Genomic DNA, 17,691 nt, shown 5'->3' with positions numbered 1-17,691 from the left:
CCTCATAGTAGTTCCCGCGAGATTACGGTTGACTTGAATGAGCCTGACGTCTTGGTATCGCGAGGTTTGATCAGCTGTTGAGTCTGTTTTTAGAGTCTGGTGCTGGTCGGTGAACACGTGGGGAGGAGAGAGAGACTTTCCGTAGGGGACACGCTGGAAAAGCTCTACATTATAACATTATAACATTATAGCAGTGTTCCTCTCACCGTGGCGGCGCTGAGGATCCTAACATCCTGTAAGTAACGTTACGCTAAAATGAAGGGGAAAGTGTGGGTTTGGCAACAGGGGGAGAGACCATGCTAACCCGTAGCTACTATCTGCATCATCTTAAGACAGCGTGACTTAGTTCATATCCACTCACAGGGCTGCAAGACACTCATACTAAAGACCATTCAGAGACATTTTCACCTGTCTCCCGAAGCTGGTTATAGTTTAATATCACCGCTTGAGTGCAGCAATCCCATGTCATTGGACTACTAGCCTATACATCTTGCACTAACAGACACATCGCCAGTCAAGCTATTCCAGCTAGCTAGCTAGCGGCTACCCCCATTGTACAACAGTGAATTGGTAAATTACTCTGCTAATTGCTTCACTCCTGTGGTCTCTACACACTTATTATTTAGCGTTTTAGGGTCTGGCCTGAATGGTGACAAATGTCTTTAGGTTGTCAGGTAGAAAGCAGCGGGCTGTCCTTCTCGCCATGCCAGCTAGCAAGCTAATGTGAAGGTCTGAGGCCCAGGTTGCAGGGCAGAATTACACTTTGACTTAAAATGTCCTTTAGCTCTGCGACATTTGGGCACAAGCTCTCCGGTGCAATTTTGCGCCGTTTTAAAGCCGTGTGATTCAGTGCTTATGTAGTGTGGCCTAATGAACGTCACTTGGTGAATTGAAACTCTAAGATGGCCTTAAACAAGAGGCTTAAATGATTTAGGTAACCTACGGCCATGGCATGGGCTTCGAATCACAAATAATGTAGCGGATGGAAACGTGCGATCAGCTGCATGCAGATGCATTTCGCTCTTATTTTCTTAGACGTTTTATTTCTCATTGAAGCCAAGGTGTTGGGCTAGCCGGCTAAGTTCCTAGACTGATTCCTGCACTGCGGCCTAGCAGCCATGCTGTATTCCCTGTAGTGTAGGTCACAGCTAGCCCTGATACGGGATTCTATACAAGAGATCCTAACGCCAAATCCCATTCAAATATCTGTAAATGATATGCTTCCTTGCCTATCGGCTAACTTGTATACCTTTAGAACGCGACTTAAATTCTTTCATGAATTCCTAGGGTCTTGAGGTAAATTCGGCATTTAAGTAATCCAACAAGCAGCATATGTTTCAATAAAGTTTCAGTTTTTCATATCTGTTCCCACTGTTTTGGGGGAAGACGAGGGGAAACGGGGACCAGTTCTAAAAGTTGAAACTTACTTGAAATAAGTGCTGCTTAGTGTATTAGATGCACGCCGAGTTGAAGGGTGTCTCCTGTGAATTCAGAAAAGGTCTTGAGTCTTATTATGATTTGTGTACGTTTGCTGATAAACAACGCAACATTAAACTGCCAGACTTCTGCATGCAGTTTTTGTGTAGTGATCTCTCGCTAGGTCACAGCTAGCTAGTTTCATAGACCGGTCATGCTGTCTCTTATCTTGTAATGGAGCAGTCACACACGACGGGTCTTATAGCCCGTATTGAGCTGCACAAACGGCCCGAGATCACCTTATTGGCTGCGGGATTATTGTTTGTGAGCCACACATAGCCCATTGTAGATATTCTTAGCACGTAGCTTTAATACTAGCATTAAGACGTCGGTGAAAGTTGGCAGTATGGCCCTCTGGTACTGGACAGCTCGCTAGGGCAGTCCAGTGCAAATCGTCACAATGACAATGACACGGTAAATGGCTACAATTACATTTTCGTTTGGCTGATTTTTCACTGTTGGAAAATATTAGTCTTCGTCGTGTAATCTAACCGTAGCAGTGTAAATTAGCCCCGATAGGTTTCGATCAATCTTGTATAGCGGCAACGCTTCGCCTGTTTCCCATTCAAAACCAGACTGTACTTTTGCTTGCCTTAACGGCAAACGTATACAGCTCAGAAAATGTGCACCAAGATGTTTTTTTTAATTACTTGGAGCCACTCTAGAATTCGGCTTACATGCCGCACGTCATGTAGCATTTATTTGAAAAAAAAATGTCGCCTTTAGAATTGGTGCGCCTGTTATCTCTACGTTAACCTTACTACCAAAACATACCGCCACGGATGGTAGCGGGCAGTGTGAAGCAGTCCTAAAAGTTGAGATTTTGTTGAATTGAAGTGCTGCTAGAGGGTCATCTATATGCCGAGTTTACCAGTGGATCTTTTTCATTTCGCTCTGCAAGTTATGTACGTTTAAGCAAGGTAGCATTAAAATGCCAGATTTTTTGAATCGCGTTTGTCGTCATTGAACGTACAGTGCTAGTAGCTATCCAGCAAGCGACAGCGTGCAGCGTTAATAGACTGGGGTGGAGAACGCTTGTCTGCTCCTATGTGGACGGTGCGCTAGTGTTTCTCCGTATTCCTTGTGTAATAAGCTGCTTAGACTGCCTCTGCTCACTGCTCAGCGTGTTGTATGGTTTGTAACATGTAAATAGAGCCTGACCTCTCCGTTATCTAACCCGTCACAAGGTCACAACCTGATTCTTGACTTTCAGCACCAACGCACACACGTCTGGTATGAAAGCAGAGGCTCTAGATCTGTTCGGCTGCTTGTAGAGCAGCCAGTCCTCTTGTATTCTAACCTTGTTCAAGGTGAATGTTGTGAATTCAACATAGGCTGTGTCGGCAACTATTTAATATGGGCGTGAATGCATCTACATCAGCGCTTCTCAATCATTTTCATGTCTCATACCCCAAAATAGATCCACATTAGACCACTGACTCTATTAGATAAGATATAGTCCCAGAGACCCATATGGGAAGATTTTAGTTGTTGATTTAATATTGAATTGTAGAACTGTCTGCACTGTACATGGGGAGATAATAGTGGTGAGAGTGAAATCTAGGATTACAATAGTTAAATTATAGTGAAATTAAACTATTCTTTTAGACCCCACTGATCTACATAACCAAATCCAGTCATTTATGATTGACCCAATGTTCTCGATGGTTGAATCCTAAATGGATTTTGATCCTTTATTAGTATGCGACTAGTATGTGGGTAGTGTGTGACTAATGCTAGCTGATTGACCCCTCTGTTATCTCTGTTATCCACTTCACTGCCAGGAAGCCTCTGTCACCTCTGTCAAATTCACTTTTTGGCTCACCTGCCACTGGCTGGTGTCTGCCAAGAATAATGTTTACCAGCCAGAATAATTATTATAAATTTTTCATATAAATATGTTGTGCTACCTGTTTTTCAATGCTATTTCCTGTATAGAATCAGCAGATTTTTATTTTTTTTTTAATAAAAACCTTTACATCAAGGTAGTGTTTAGCTATTGCATAATCTGTGTTACCAGCTGAATGATGACTTTTCTTATAGGCCATTTTTATGAGAATATTCGGCTTGTTGTGTTCAAATTAATCTTCGGTATCAGTGTATGCTCTCTGGAATGGTGCCAGTATTTGATTCACAAAATTATGTTATTGTTGTGGCAGACACGTTTTATCCCCACCCCCCACCCACCCAAACCCTTTTTTTTTTTTTTTCGTATAATGGTTTTCTAGACCCAATACTGTGCTATTTAGAACTAAGCCTGTTGCTATGTCAGACAAGATCAGATCTTATGACTTCTCAGTAACTCTGCATATATATTCACTTGTGAACCGCCCCCACACACCTGTTGACAATCACTATTGCAGTATAAAAAGAGAAGGCTGGTACCATTACTGGAGTGGTGCTGTGATGTGTGGTGTGCTTAATGCCAAAATGCGTTAGCCTAATGAAGCCAAACTTCAATGGTAAAATGGTAAACTGACACCAGGGCTTGCTGTTTTTTTTTTATTTTTGGAGTGCTGCTATCCCATGTCCGTCATGGCTTTCCTCATGTTTTAATTATAGCAGATCGCCCAGCCAAAGCCAATGATTATTTTCATTATTGATAAAGCTATCCATTTTTTTCATTAATCAATTAGTCTATACAATGTCAAAAATAATGACTAATGCCCATCACAAGTTAAAATTGCTTATGTAGTCTGACAGCAGCCCAAAACAAAGTCAAATGTTTTTCTGCTGCCATACTGGATTTTTCCTTTTTTAAATGGGTTCCTGGCTATTCTGTCATTGATCTTGAGCCCTTTAGGTGCGTAGGTTAAGCTTGATAAAACAGCAGCTCTCAGTGAAGTACTTGCACATTGTATATACTCTCTAGTGTGGAATTTAAAAGGAAGTTGATGGAGGGCACCGTGATGTGTGCATGGTGTAGTCTTTCCCACCTGATGGGGAATGAGTCATTGCAGCCATGCATAATTCAAGGATAGGGCCACAAAATAGGTCCATTCATGTGTCTAAAGTATCTAAATGTGTATGTTTTACTTGGATCAGGATTCCCACTGGTCATGGAATTCCTGGAAAATCATGGAGCTTTGAGATGTGTATTCCAGGCGGCTACAGTGTGGAGTGGCTGCTCGCAGCTATAGTGCGATTTGAGAAGTTCTCTGAGGAAGTCAGGGAATATCAATTTTCCAAATGGGTTCACCTCACTGGAATATCAGATGTATTCCTGTTAAGAGAATGTATTTTCCAACTTGTTTCACATTAGAGCTGAACAATTAATCAGGAAATAAAAAATCAATCGCAATATAGTAATAATATAATATAATAATGCAATTTCCAAATCGCAGAGGCTGCAATTAATTGCTTATGAGAGAGGCGTCCAAAATGCATTTCTAAACAAGGTGTTTTAGTGCTGCAGGTAATCTTTAGTCCATGAATCAAGAACAATATTGGTGAAAACCTTTCATCATACTCGCAGTTTAAATCACAATTTCATTATTCCGGCAATTAGATTGTTTGTTACTATCTTTCAGCCCTAGTTCACTTATTAGCTGGTTTTCAGCCCAACTGGAGTGGAAAGCAGAATGTTCACTTAAAAAAACAACACCAACAGACTAGGAAGGAAGAACACTTTTAAGTCATGAAAGCGCTTTGGAATTGTCACCAGGGCTCTGGTGGGAACTCTGCTATATAACATCATAGGTACAGTTTTAGTTATGGTTACTCCATCACAAATGGCCATGAAGTGATTGTTGGTTCGGTGCTTTCTGTTAAAATGGTCCATCCCAGGGCAGAGCGGTGTGCTTCTGGCCCGCAGGCTGACTGCAGTTGACTGTGCGGAGCAGGTGGGAGGGCCAGCAGCCATAGAGGTCAAAAGTCCAGGTTCATTTGCGCTCACACTCCTACACACTCCGTATATATAAGAGCCCGAGGCCAGCTGCCAACAAAAGCCCTGACTGGCAGTCGCGCAGGACGTGACAGAGTCGCCCGTGTGATGCATTCCTTCCTTCTGGAGGCAGGGGCGGCCAGGTCCGTTAAGGAAAGGCATGTCTGGACGTCCTTTTTTTAACATGGAGAGGGAGTCCTCTCCAGCCAATCGGGCACACCAGGAACCAGGCATGCTCAGTGCACCGCCTGGAGGCTAAAGCAGCTGATAGGCCTCCTGCAGAAAGTGTAGAGGGCCGTTTCATCATCGCTGGATCGGGCCGATTCCCCAAACACAAGCAAATTCACAAAGGGCGTAAACAATTAAAATGTCACACACCTTAAACCCAGCCTGCGTTTGACCTTGGATGGTTTTATTTTCCCTGTGTGCTTTATCTCTTCGGTTCTGTATTTGACTTTGACTTGAAAGTGTTTGGCTTTCTAGTTAAGTCCAGAGAATATTTAATTGGTAGTCAGTTGCAGTATGCTGTGTGTTTATGGCAGAGTTCAGAGCTCTGTTGCTAGGGAATGGCTGGAATAGGTGTAAAAGGTTTCAAATAAAAAGGATTACAATGAACGCCACCAAACTGGAGTTGCCCACACACTAATTTATTTAACAGTAGTGTTCAGTTTTACCCCGACTTAAATCTGTCAACTTGATATCTAGACTGTCAAAAGAGCTCAGAGATCAATGTGAGAGATGAGCTGTTGTCTGTGCACTGTCTGGCCTTAACTTGACTATTTAGACTTTTTAAACTTGATCAAGGATGATGGTAACAAATCCCTGAACATTTTTCACTATGGGACACTGACAAGCAAGTGTCTTCATGTGTCTCTTGATGGCACTAGGTAGCTCCCAAGTAGATTTTAGGCCCCCCCCACCCCCCCACCTCCTCCTTTTACTATTTTAGCCATGCTAAACTGTCTAAACTGCAGCCATTTCAAGTGAATTGTATCCTATAGAGTGGGCCACACTGGTTCAAATGGTTGCAGTAGTGACACAGTGGGTCACACAGGGGATACATGTGTGCTACAGACATTTTTAATTTCACCAAAGATTCTAGTTAAGTGGTACAAAGGGTCTATTTACTCTGGTATTTTTAAAGAGGCTACTACTACAGCACTCACTTCCCCTGTGCCATTTGTTGTGAAAGATGTGTGAACAGGTCTGATGGATGTTGTTGCTGACTCCCTGGCTGGGTGTCGATGTAAACACACTGCATATTGGTTGAATCCTAATTATCATGTTAAACAGAGGGGTACTGGTAATACAGGGTAATACCACACAAAAGACTTAAAGCCTGGTTCCTTTTATATAAACAAATGGTAGCTATTCAGCTATTTTTCTTGCCAATTTGACATGGATTATGCTTTGATGTACTACACTGAGAAGTGCACAGATATTTGGTTCTGCATATACCCATTCACATTTGAACCCCGATTTGTGACATATCTTGGTAGTTTGACAGTAAAGTGTCCAGTCTTGTTTTCTGTAGCTCTTGGGACTGAGCAGAATATGAATTATGATTGTGTTCTCCAAATCCTCACTACTTCGCATTTTTTGTTGATATTCTAAAGCAATCATGGTTTCATCTGAATCTGTCAGTCAAGCGCGTGACCATGCAAGGGTGGCTGTGATTCAATAACTTAAGAATTGAGGAACGTGTACTTTTTTCAAACTTTTATCAAACCGCAATAAACTGGCTGATCAGAAAGTGAGTTTGCCCAATCTTGCAATCAGCTGTGTTAAATGTGAAATGTCCTTCAAGCTGTGCTAACCTGTGTGTTTCTTTTGTTACTGCTCTCCCAGGTGTAGCTGCTAGAGTCCTGAGGAAATGCCACTGAGGTTTCGCTCTGTTGTTCCCTACACGCTGCCTGGAGTCCTGGCGCTGATAGGCTGGTGGTGGTACATCACACGGAAGAAAGAGCGAATCACCAGCCATGACAGCCCAGAGGGGGCTCCAACCACAGTGGGCCTCCTAACCTCCCCAACAGAGGGTAGCAATGGTCTAGTTGAGAAAGGCACTATATCCCCAACAAATGACACGGGAACCCCCACCCACCAACAAGCCAGCAGAGACAGACCTCCAAAGGTCAAAGAGCAGAGATCGACAGAACAAGAAGTCATTGCCCAGGTCCACCTCCCAGATACTAAAGCCTCACCTTTGCAGGAACAGAGCTCTGAAGTAGCAGCTCCTCACCCTGGCAGAGTCAGAACAGAGGAAATCCATAAGGCTTCGGACTCAACTCTACTACCACCCAGCATAGAAGAGAGCCCTGCCCTCCATGTATCAGCGAAAGCCCACAAGGACCCAGAGAGAAGCCCGGCACCCAGCTTGGTAACAGAGCCTGAGAAACACATGGTCAAAGATCCAACCTCTGCTCCAGAATCCATAGTAGAAGCAGCCATCTTGCCCTGCCAGTCTGCCCAGTTCACCCAAGTCACCGGTGCCTCCCCGACAGTTGCAGATCTTGCCAATGCTGAGAGGCCTGAGCCAGAGGGGGAGGTTGCGACGCAAGAGGTGGCAGTGCCCTGTGTAGCACAGCCGGTGCAGGATCTCCACACCACCATCACTACCAAAGATGAGATAGTTGTTTGTCCAGTCACCCCAGCCAAAGCCCAGAGCGCGATCACACCGGAGGCAGACTCTCTAGAGACGCCCACGCAAGGTTTGTTCCACCACGTGCTGACCAGCACACCTACCTCTCCGGCCCCAGCCCCGACCCCCATAGCCCTGACCCCAGTGCAAGACTCCACTACCACACCAGCGGCCTCAGAGGACGTCCTCGTAAGCAGTACCAGTGGTGAGGAGCAGGATCTGGAGCTCCTAGCAGCCGGACTGATCACTGAGGTCATCTCGGCAGCCACCCAGGAGGTCCTTGGTGTCACCGGCTGCCAGGACACAGACAACAGCCAACCTGGCTGCAGTAGCGGCACACCACTGGCCAACGGCAGGCCGTGCTCGCAGCAAGAGCCAATGACAGCAGCGCAGCAGCACCACCTCCTTCTGACGGGGCCCTCCCAGATAGGCTGTGAATTTATAGAGGCAAAATTAGCAGAGAAGGAAGAGCAAGGGATGCCTAATGGATGCTCTTCAGTCTCAGTGTGGGAGCCCATTGAGGCTAGTCACAGGGAAAATGAGTTGAAGAATGCACAGATCGGCCATTGGCCGACAACATCACACCAAGCAGCGCAAGGTGCTCCACTGCCAAACCTGGTCAAACTGAAGGCCGATGAGGGGGCGGCGCTGGCTGAGGACTCCGCCTGCAGCACGTGCCACTCTGAGGACGGCGTCAGCAGTGAGGACCTCCAGAACAGCATCCCTGACAGTCAAATGGATCTGATACAGGTTACAGAAATGTCAGCAGGAGAGGCTACACTGCCTCAGCCGTTGGCTGAGACCTCCACAGAGGCAACAGTCTTGACCTTAGCTGGAGAAAACACAGTAGATGCTGTGTGCGAGATAAAGAGGCTCAATGGAATGGGCCTCCTGAGGAACGGTGCTCATGGGACGAGCGAGGCGGAGACGGACCAGTCTGGAGGTGAGAGATGAATCTGATTGTGTCTAATCTGTGTTTAGTGGTGTTAGAAGTGAGATTGCTGACCATTTTGCTGTTAAAGGGCTACTTTGACTTTTTGGAGTTCGGCCCATTGGTCTTCTTATCCAAATGTGACAAGAGGATTGGCACCAAAATCATCTATGTATCTCCATCTGTGCACATGCTATTGCTTTAGCATGCAGTTATTGTTTTTGTGTTGTTTGTTTTTTAGATAATTTTTTTGGCTTTTTTTATTAGGTAGTTCAAAGTAGAGAGAGACAGGAAAGGCTGGGAGAGAGAGGGGGATGACGTGCAACAAAGGTCAAAGGTCCTGGGCCAGATTCAAACCCAGGACCTTTTAGTAATGCCAAAGGTATTTGTGGTATTGTTTTTTTATTCAATGGCCTGTAGATTCACAACTTCTGAAAACAAAATCTCAGTCTTCATCATAGTGAAGTCCATCATTCCATCATGAATCAGCAGTGCCAAAAACTTGACTTGTCTGGCTAACTTGGCTCACTTCCTCTGTAAAGAAAACAAGTTACGCTCAAAGTCTTGTGAGAAGAGAAATTGTCTGCCATTGAAAGTGCATTCTTTGCCAAATTTTATGTCTATTTTATGAATCCCCTCGCCTTGTGTATCTCCTATCCTGATTCCTCTCCTGACTCTGTTACATTGGCGAAACTCATTTAAATTGAGTTTATGACTGGCAAAGATTATTGTACATCACTTATGTGAACTGTCTACAGAGCCATATAGAAATTTGAATGGGGTGATTAGAGGCATTTTAGTAATTACATTCTATCCTGTTTGAATTGAAGGATTTGTAGGAGATTGGTGAGGATACTTGTTGTGAAACCTCATGTCTAAACTTCCTCAAGCCTATTAGGAATTGTTTAAAGACCCAGCGCAATGATTTCAATTAAGTCAGGAATAACTTGCTATGGATTTCTAATGCAGGGAGTGTCATTTTTTCAGTTTTGATGGTTCATTTAATTTGTTATAACAGTTTTAATGCCTCTTTATCTATGCCCTGCCAATTCTATGTAGTTTGAGGGGGCGTGGCCCTTTCCACTTGCTTAACACCATTCATTTATTATTGGCCATCATGTCCAAAGTGAGGCATTTAACATTCACAGTACAACTGGTGATTAAGTAAATTATTTTTTGGAATATCACTAAATACTTGCTACATGTCAAATTCCATGTTTAAAAAAAAAAAAAGTCAAGGTACATGTTCTTCCTCTCTGTCAGTCTGTGCCTTACTTGCTCACCCACACACAGAGACCAGCTCTGTTGTCCATTAAACTTAATTATTCAGATGAAAAGTACTATGCATTTTCAAGATGAGAGTATTGAGAAACTGCAAATAAACAGCTTGTCATTTTACAGCAGCCTACGTTGCTCTCACTAGCCACCAAGGGAAACTGCGAGTCGTCTTTCTCTTCACTATCCCACACCGTCACAGACTACTCTTTCTAGAAATAAGCCAATTATCAGAAGGTCAGACATGAGGCTGGTGTTAACCACCATTAACGGTAACAAATGCCAGGCCTGTGCTGATATGAAAATTTCATAGTATGATTATCTTGGCCAAAATTATCTCCATATACGATATTATCTCGATAATTATTACAAAGATGAAAACCTTAGGAGGAGAATTTGACAGGGATGGTGATTGTGATTTATCTTTGGCAGCCTGATTATCCCCAGGGGGGCAAAGTTGACATTATTTCCATCAACTATTGACTTTCCCTATAGGAGGTTACTTCACATAAGCAATCTAAAAAGCATACGGCTTTGATTTTGAAATATGTTGTACTAAGCATCAACACATCTTGGCTTCATTTCACAAAAATCCATTCAGTATTATGAACGATAAAATTAGTTACTACTCCCCACTCAGTCTAATCTTCCCCGCTGTCAACAGTTGGTACATTCTACCTTGTACTTCATACAAAGTCTTTTCTGTGAGTTTCTGTGCCTAAAATAACAAACGTGCAGATCGTCTAAAAGCTTATTATGGTACGTAGTGAATCTCAACACCATTCATTGCTTTGTTAGTTGCAGAAGAAATAATTCTTTGTTGTCAATGGAAAATCGCGTTAGCCGCTAGTCAACCACGGGAAAGCTTCAGCCTACACTTCCGCTCCGGCTCCCTGCCCTATCACGCTGTTCACTTCCCAGTGAGTGGTAGAGGTAGAGGGCTCCCCCTCTGGGGGAAATAAAATATAATGATGACAGACGAGAGAGAATTGTGGCTGTGCTGTGTGTTTGAGTTTGCTATTCTGCCTTCCAACAAGCCGCTGGTTATCGCGGTGGTCACGGTAATAAAAATTAGGGACGGTGTCATAAAAAAAAATATATGTGTATATATATATATATGTATATAGTAATACTGTTTATTGTCCCATCCCTATCTAGGACAAGCAATGCTGTTGTGCTGACACTTAAAACTCACCTAGTTAACAAGCTAGCTGCCTGTTTTTAACTGTTCGTTGTTAGCCATTAGCTGTACATGGACATGGTTTGTAGAACAGTGAGCCTAATCCTTCCCTATAATTGTGCCATTGTCTGCATACCGTTATTTTTGTTTCTTGGGGAATAAATATCCAGGAATATCCATGGAACTTGGGCAAAAAGTTACAATATATAACATATATAAAGCAGGCATGGTGGTTTGCATACCACTGACCAATGAGAGTATTCATTGAAAACTGGATGATGCCATTTGTACCAGTAAGTAGATTGAATTATTAGATGGTTTGATAACTAAAGGAAGAGTTTCTCAAATGGCATTTCCACAGCAGAATTGTAATAATTTGGGCATTAGGCCATTTGATAAACATTTGCATGGGCAATGTAATTCCAATTGCACTGGGCCTTTTTAAAGTTGCTACATGTAGCATGATACCTTGGTATGATTACCATCAACAAATGTAACCACGATGGAGACAATTGGTAGCCTCTATCTCGCGCCAGTGGTATTGTTGGTGCTTGTTTCTCAAAATGAAGGCCACACTTCCCATAATCCCTGTTGCTTCCTGTCAAATGCTTAGGATGTGCAGTTGACCCCAAGCATCTGTGATGCTGTTTTATACTGCTGTAAATGTGGTGATGTGCGATGGTAAAGATGGTGATCATTGTGTCTGTCCAGGCTCTGATGTGAACAGTATGGACTCGGTGGACAGCGGCTGCACTATGGGTGCTGGGGAGAGCCAGAGCAACCATGCTACCGCCTCGGGTTCTGAGCTCGTCATTTGGGAGATTGAGGTGCCAAAGGTGAGTCAATGGGCAAAGATTAGACTGACATGTCAGTTTGTCAATATATCGGGTCCATATTGGCCTTTTATTTAAATCTGATATTGGCCATTCATGATTACCCCCCGACCAGAGAAATCATTTCATTTTGTGGGAGGACTTTACTCATCCAGCCTCAGCGTTGGCAAAGAATTTCCTTTGTATGGGTTTCAGTGGAGAGTTTTAGTGTCCCACGGTCTAAAAGCTGTTCCACCCTGACAAGAATAGAATTCTGGATATAAAATGGAATCCTTGGAATACATTTTTTGGCATGAACATGGTCAGATGTAATGATATTGAATATCGACACAAAATACTGGTTAATTGCAGCTTCAATCCAAAAATTTCACTATCGGTATCTGCCTTCAAAAACCCACATTGGTCGAGTTCTGATTGTTTTTCTCCTTGGACACGAATGGCTGCTATGGTCCACTTTCTGAATTCTGATTGGCAGGTGGCATAAACACTCAAGAGTGACTGGTGCTTGTGGATGCCTAGACTTGTGATTTATTAATCCCAAACTCAATTGGAATTACTCAAATCAGGCCAGTTAGACTATCACCCAATTAATCATTCACCAAGTGGAGAAAAGCCAGCAGGGAGAAGTACAAAGAGTGAAGGCAAAGATTACTGACTTGACTAAGTTTAGACTCTGCCCCTATGGTGCTTGAAACGGCTGATTCAGCAACTTTGCTAGTTCTCCTTGGAGTATATTGTCACAGTTCAAGTTTTTTAAATGACTGAATTTGGATGATTTTTCTCCAAACCAAGGGAAACATTGTAAAGGAGGCAACGTCTCCAAGAAGTCTGAATTGTGGCTTGCTTCTTACTATTAAGTTCACAACATTGTTGAGATGTAATAAACCACAAGTACAACACTGTGTACAAATTGCCCACTGTCTGTCTGACATGCTATTATCTTTTTTCTGGCTGTCCGCCCCTCGCAGCATCTGGTAGGGCGGTTAATCGGGAAGCAGGGGAGATATGTGAGTTTCCTGAAGCAGAACTCTGGTGCGAAGATCTACATTTCCACCCTGCCTTACACACAAGAGTTCCAGATCTGTCACATAGAGGGTGAGTCAGTGGGATTACCTCTTAAAATCTCCCAGTGCTCGTTGAGAAATCCAAAAAATCTTGTGTTGAGAGTAAATGTGGATCAGTTTTACCGATTTTTGACAGGACGGCTCTTAATTTTGTGTATGTTAGTAGCCGCAAATCAGATTTGGTCGTAAAAAATTAATACAAATGAGCACACGTTCTTTAAAGAAACTATTGAAACCAAATGTCTGTTGTGCACGTGTATCGTTTTGAACTTGGCCAAAGTGAAACGTGTGTTTGATCACCCCCCCCCCACCCCCAGGCACCCAGCAGCAAGTTGACAAAGCCCTGTCGTTGATCGGGAAAAAGTTTAAAGACTTGGACCTGACCAACCTATACGCACCTCCGCCTCCACCGCTCACGTTGCCGTCGCTCCCCATGACCTCCTGGGTAAGCACGGCGCTACGGAGCTTTTATTTTCAGAATTGATTCATGTGGGAAAAATATTGCCAGAGCCGCCAATTGCTTTTAAAGCCAAGAGTTTCTTCTCACCAATAACGTAGGCAAACCCCTTCATCATAAATCTATGTTTTTGGTCGAGGAAAAAAAAAACCACATTCAGATTTCTCTTCGAGTTACCAGAGAAGATAATACTACATGTGGTGATAAGTGGATCTATCACCCCCCCACCCTCCCTCCCAGCTTCTCCTCCCCAGCGGCGTGACGGTAGAAGTGATCGTGGTGAACATCGTGTCGGCCGGCCACGTCTTCGTCCAGCAGCACACCCACCCCACCTACCACGCCCTGCGCAGCCTCGACCAGCAGATGTTCCTCTGCTACTCCCAGCCGGGCACCCCCGCCCTGCCTTCCCCCGCCGAGGGTAAGCGCTAGGGTTACACCCCGATAGATTGGTTTCACATATAACCGTCCAGTCGCTTTCGTCCGCCTTCAGTATGATTGAGATTTTTTTTTTTTACGTCTTAGTGGTGTTGGTCTGTAAAACCCGCAATGAAACCTGCTTCACCCTGCCTTTTAAGGAGCTGCAAACTCACCTGAAAGGATTTTATTAGTATGGATTTCAGTGGAGAGTTTTAGTGTGGTAGTGTCAGTCTAAATGCTATAATGTCAGAGGTTTTTCTGAGAGGCCAATTCTGAGGGAAACACTGAACCCATTTCATTTTTGGGATTTTTGGGGGAATGAAACTGGTCAAATTTAAAAGATATTGAAGATCGACCCAGAATATCATCTATTGGCAGCCTCAGTTTAAAGAAATTGGTACCTACACTGGGTGAACTCTAGGACGCACCTGTGTGTGTGTGTGTGTTGAGGAATCATTTGAAAGGATTGGCATTAATAGCAACGCTATGCATATCTGTTGACAACGATCATTTAAACATCACTGATTTTTGAAGTTTGTTGACTTTAAGATTCAAGATTCAAGAGATTTATTGCAATTTGCACAGGTACAGAACAGTACAGGTACATTGGAAATCTCAGTCAGCTTTTAAAAACAGGCAAAGAAAGGCAATTAAAAGAGCAGCATAAAAAATAAGTTATAGATACACCCTATATAAAAATACACACTATATGAAAAATACACACTATAAATTATTGCACTATGAAATTGAGTTATTGCACAAAACAAAACAACCAATGGACCCATGGACTGGGGGAAAACTCTGTATGACAGAGACCCGGAGAGTGAGAGGGGGTGAGGTAGTTGAATGCTAAATTCCAGTTAAAGTATTTATGGGTCATAAATGTGTTGGAGCCATTGGTGAGACATTAATAAGTATTCTATCCCTCTGTCTTTCTCTCTCTCACACACACACACACACACATAGTGGGTGTGATCTGTGCCGCTCCAGCAGTGGAAGGAGCCTGGTGGAGAGCCCAGGTCATCACCTTCTACAAAGAGACAAATGAAGTAGAGATCAGATATGTGGACTACGGTGGCTACGACAGAGTCAAGATCGACTCGCTACGGCAAATAAGGTGCGTTTCAGAGGTTTATTGTTCACTCCAGGTATTTAAAGTATTACTCCGGTATTCACTCAGAAGGTCGTGGAAACTGGTGGATTTTCTAGGATTGTATTTGACTTTGCTCCAGCTCTTCTGAGCTCACTTGTCTGCTGCCATTAGTTTGGAAACCTAAATAGACTGTGAAACGCTGCAGCCTCCTGTGGCCGACATCAGAGTTGCAGCACAAATAGCCATGTCGGCAAAATGTGTTTTTTATGTTACCTGACTGCTCCTCTGTTTTTGATGTATTTCCCAGGTCGGACTTTGTAACATTACCGTTCCAAGGTGCTGAAGTATTACTTGACAACATTGCCCCACTTCCAGGTAAATCAGCGTTTGTATTGGTCTGTTTACTTTATTATTTTTTTCTATGTTTTTCTACGTTCAGTAACTTCTGAACTGTAAGGCCTAGAATCAAAACTTTATTCTGTCAGATTCCTCGACTCAAGGCAAAATCCATTGCACATACAGGTTTTGATTTCCACCAGGAGAGTTTTTCATTCATGAATTTCATGCAAAACCTATTTTCCGCAAGTTGATCCAGTCTTTGGGAAACTTGACACACAGACGTAATCTAGGAATCTCCATATATGCTATTACCCAGAGTTTTGAAGACTTGCAAACAGGAAGTCAGGCGTAATAATAACTTAAGATAAATATTTGGGATGGACCCCAAAGTGTGACAGAACACACGTGGTCACGCTCCATAGTGCCAACATCAGGCCAGCCTTGCAATAGGACCATTTATTTATTTACTTATTTATTTTCAATTAGAAATAGGCTGATTTTGTTTCTACGTTTTGGTTGTTGAATTGATCTTAAATTCCAGGTAGCAGAAAAAGGCTCTTAAATTCAGCTCTCTGAAGCCTGCAGAGACCCTGTGCTTGACACATGTATAAATGTCCTTCAACAGGAGAGGATCGCTTTTCAGCGGAGGCCACCTCGGCGCTGGAGGAGCTGACCAGAGGAGTGGCGCTGCTCGCACAGGTAAAGCCTTCAGTACTGAGCTGCTAGAGGTTCAGTCAGTCAACCCCCCCACTGACCGGCCGTTTCTCCTCTGTCTCAATACAGGTTTCAAACTACGATAACAACACAGGCCTCCCTCTGGTCCAGCTCTGGAACATGGTAGGAGACGAGGTACGTTGCTGGGACACACCTGGTTTTCCAAACTATTTTCTATATAATGCTGTATATACTATATCATTTTAGGGTTTGACCGATATGGGGTACTCAAGGCCAGTATCGGCGTTTTTTGGACTGACGCCGCCAGTAGCTATTTTGTGCAATATTCAATATCTTAAAATATGAAAATTTTCAAATAATTCCAAAAAATTTTGATGTTTTATTCCTGGCAGGGTTGAAAAGCCTCTGAAACGGCACATACAGCAATGGACACTAAAACTTTCCATTGAAACACAGGATAATAATACTAATACTAGTAAAACATATTGATGCATACTTGTGGAATCTGATCAAAATGTGTCATCAGACTCAATTCAGGTTAAGGTTTTGCCATAGACAATCAAGTTAGTATTAATCAATTCTATAATAAATATGTAATCAATCAAACCGCATCATATCCATCATATCAGAGGTGGACTGGAGCCCCATCTATTGGCAGTCTAACCCTAGCATGTATATATGAGTGTGTTCAGCCATGTGCTTAATAGTTGCATCAATAATTAAATCCCCGAACTGATTCATCTTTCTCTTCCTCTTCCAGCTGGTTTTGGTGAACCGCACGCTGGCAGAGAGGGGGTTGGGGGTTTGGGTGGATGGATTTTGAAACCCCGACCTCCCTTTGGTCCCCGCCCCCGCCCCCCTCCACCCCCTTATTCTCCTCTGATTGGCAGTCCAGGACCCAGGGGACCCAGCCCCACCCAACACCTTTCACTTTGCAGTGAGAGGCCACACATCCACTGGATATGAGAAGATTGTTTTTTTTGCTTTCTTTGTCTTTTTTTCTTTTGTTTTCTTTTCTTCTTCTTTTTTTTTTTTTTTTTTTACACCACTTGTCAAAAGAAATTAAAAGTTGTTATCTGCAGGCATAATTTACCTGAACAAAGTACTGCTTCAGAATAAGCCAACTTTCCTTTCCCCTCCTTGTTCCTACACAACAAAATGAACTTGAAGAAGGAAACGGTACTTGTAAATTTTTAAAAAGAAATCTATATTGTAACTAAATAAAGGTTAATCCGATTGCGTTTTTTTTTTTTTTTTTTTTTTTTCTCCGTCCCACCTGAAGATTTCCTCCTGGCCTCGGCACTGCCTGACTGTGGATCACCATGCTGTGGATATATATCTCAACTCCAATAATGTGTCGGTCAATGGAAGACGAACACCACCATCAGCTGACTATGTAGACACTTGTACTGTGCAGTTGACAGTAGGCA

General features: G+C 43.2%; 1 protein-coding gene across 1 annotated transcript; it reads left to right on the top strand.

Annotated features, from left to right (window-relative positions):
* The first annotated feature begins 99 nt into the window (after positions 1–99).
* On the top strand, positions 100–17,304 carry akap1b (A kinase (PRKA) anchor protein 1b). Its single transcript, XM_071522201.1, has 11 exons — positions 100–235; positions 7,208–8,940; positions 12,095–12,219; positions 13,185–13,311; positions 13,598–13,725; positions 13,978–14,155; positions 15,121–15,271; positions 15,555–15,622; positions 16,212–16,285; positions 16,370–16,435; positions 17,022–17,304. Exons 2-11 carry the CDS (start codon positions 7,233–7,235, stop codon positions 17,082–17,084), a joined length of 2,688 nt encoding a protein of 895 aa, XP_071378302.1. The 5' UTR covers positions 100–235; positions 7,208–7,232; the 3' UTR covers positions 17,085–17,304.
* The last annotated feature ends 387 nt before the right edge of the window (positions 17,305–17,691 follow it).

This window comes from Centroberyx affinis, unplaced genomic scaffold, assembly GCF_046629955.1.
Source record: "Centroberyx affinis isolate AG114_WGS23_722 - 3 ecotype Tasmania unplaced genomic scaffold, CSIRO-AGI_Caff_v1 ptg000966l_1, whole genome shotgun sequence".
Lineage (NCBI taxonomy): Eukaryota > Metazoa > Chordata > Actinopteri > Beryciformes > Berycidae > Centroberyx > Centroberyx affinis.
The sequence above is the reverse complement of the archived record's forward strand: the minus strand, read 5'-3'. Positions and strand labels throughout refer to the sequence as shown.

Excerpts from the sequence above, each read along its gene's own strand:
- akap1b (XM_071522201.1), top strand. The coding sequence starts at position 7,233 with ATGCCACTGAGGTTTCGCTCTGTTGTTCCCTACACGCTGCCTGGAGTC. Across the intron at positions 13,312-13,597 it reads CCAGATCTGTCACATAGAGG|GCACCCAGCAGCAAGTTGAC; the intron begins GTGAGTCAGTGG and ends CCCCACCCCCAG. Across the intron at positions 16,286-16,369 it reads GAGTGGCGCTGCTCGCACAG|GTTTCAAACTACGATAACAA; the intron begins GTAAAGCCTTCA and ends GTCTCAATACAG.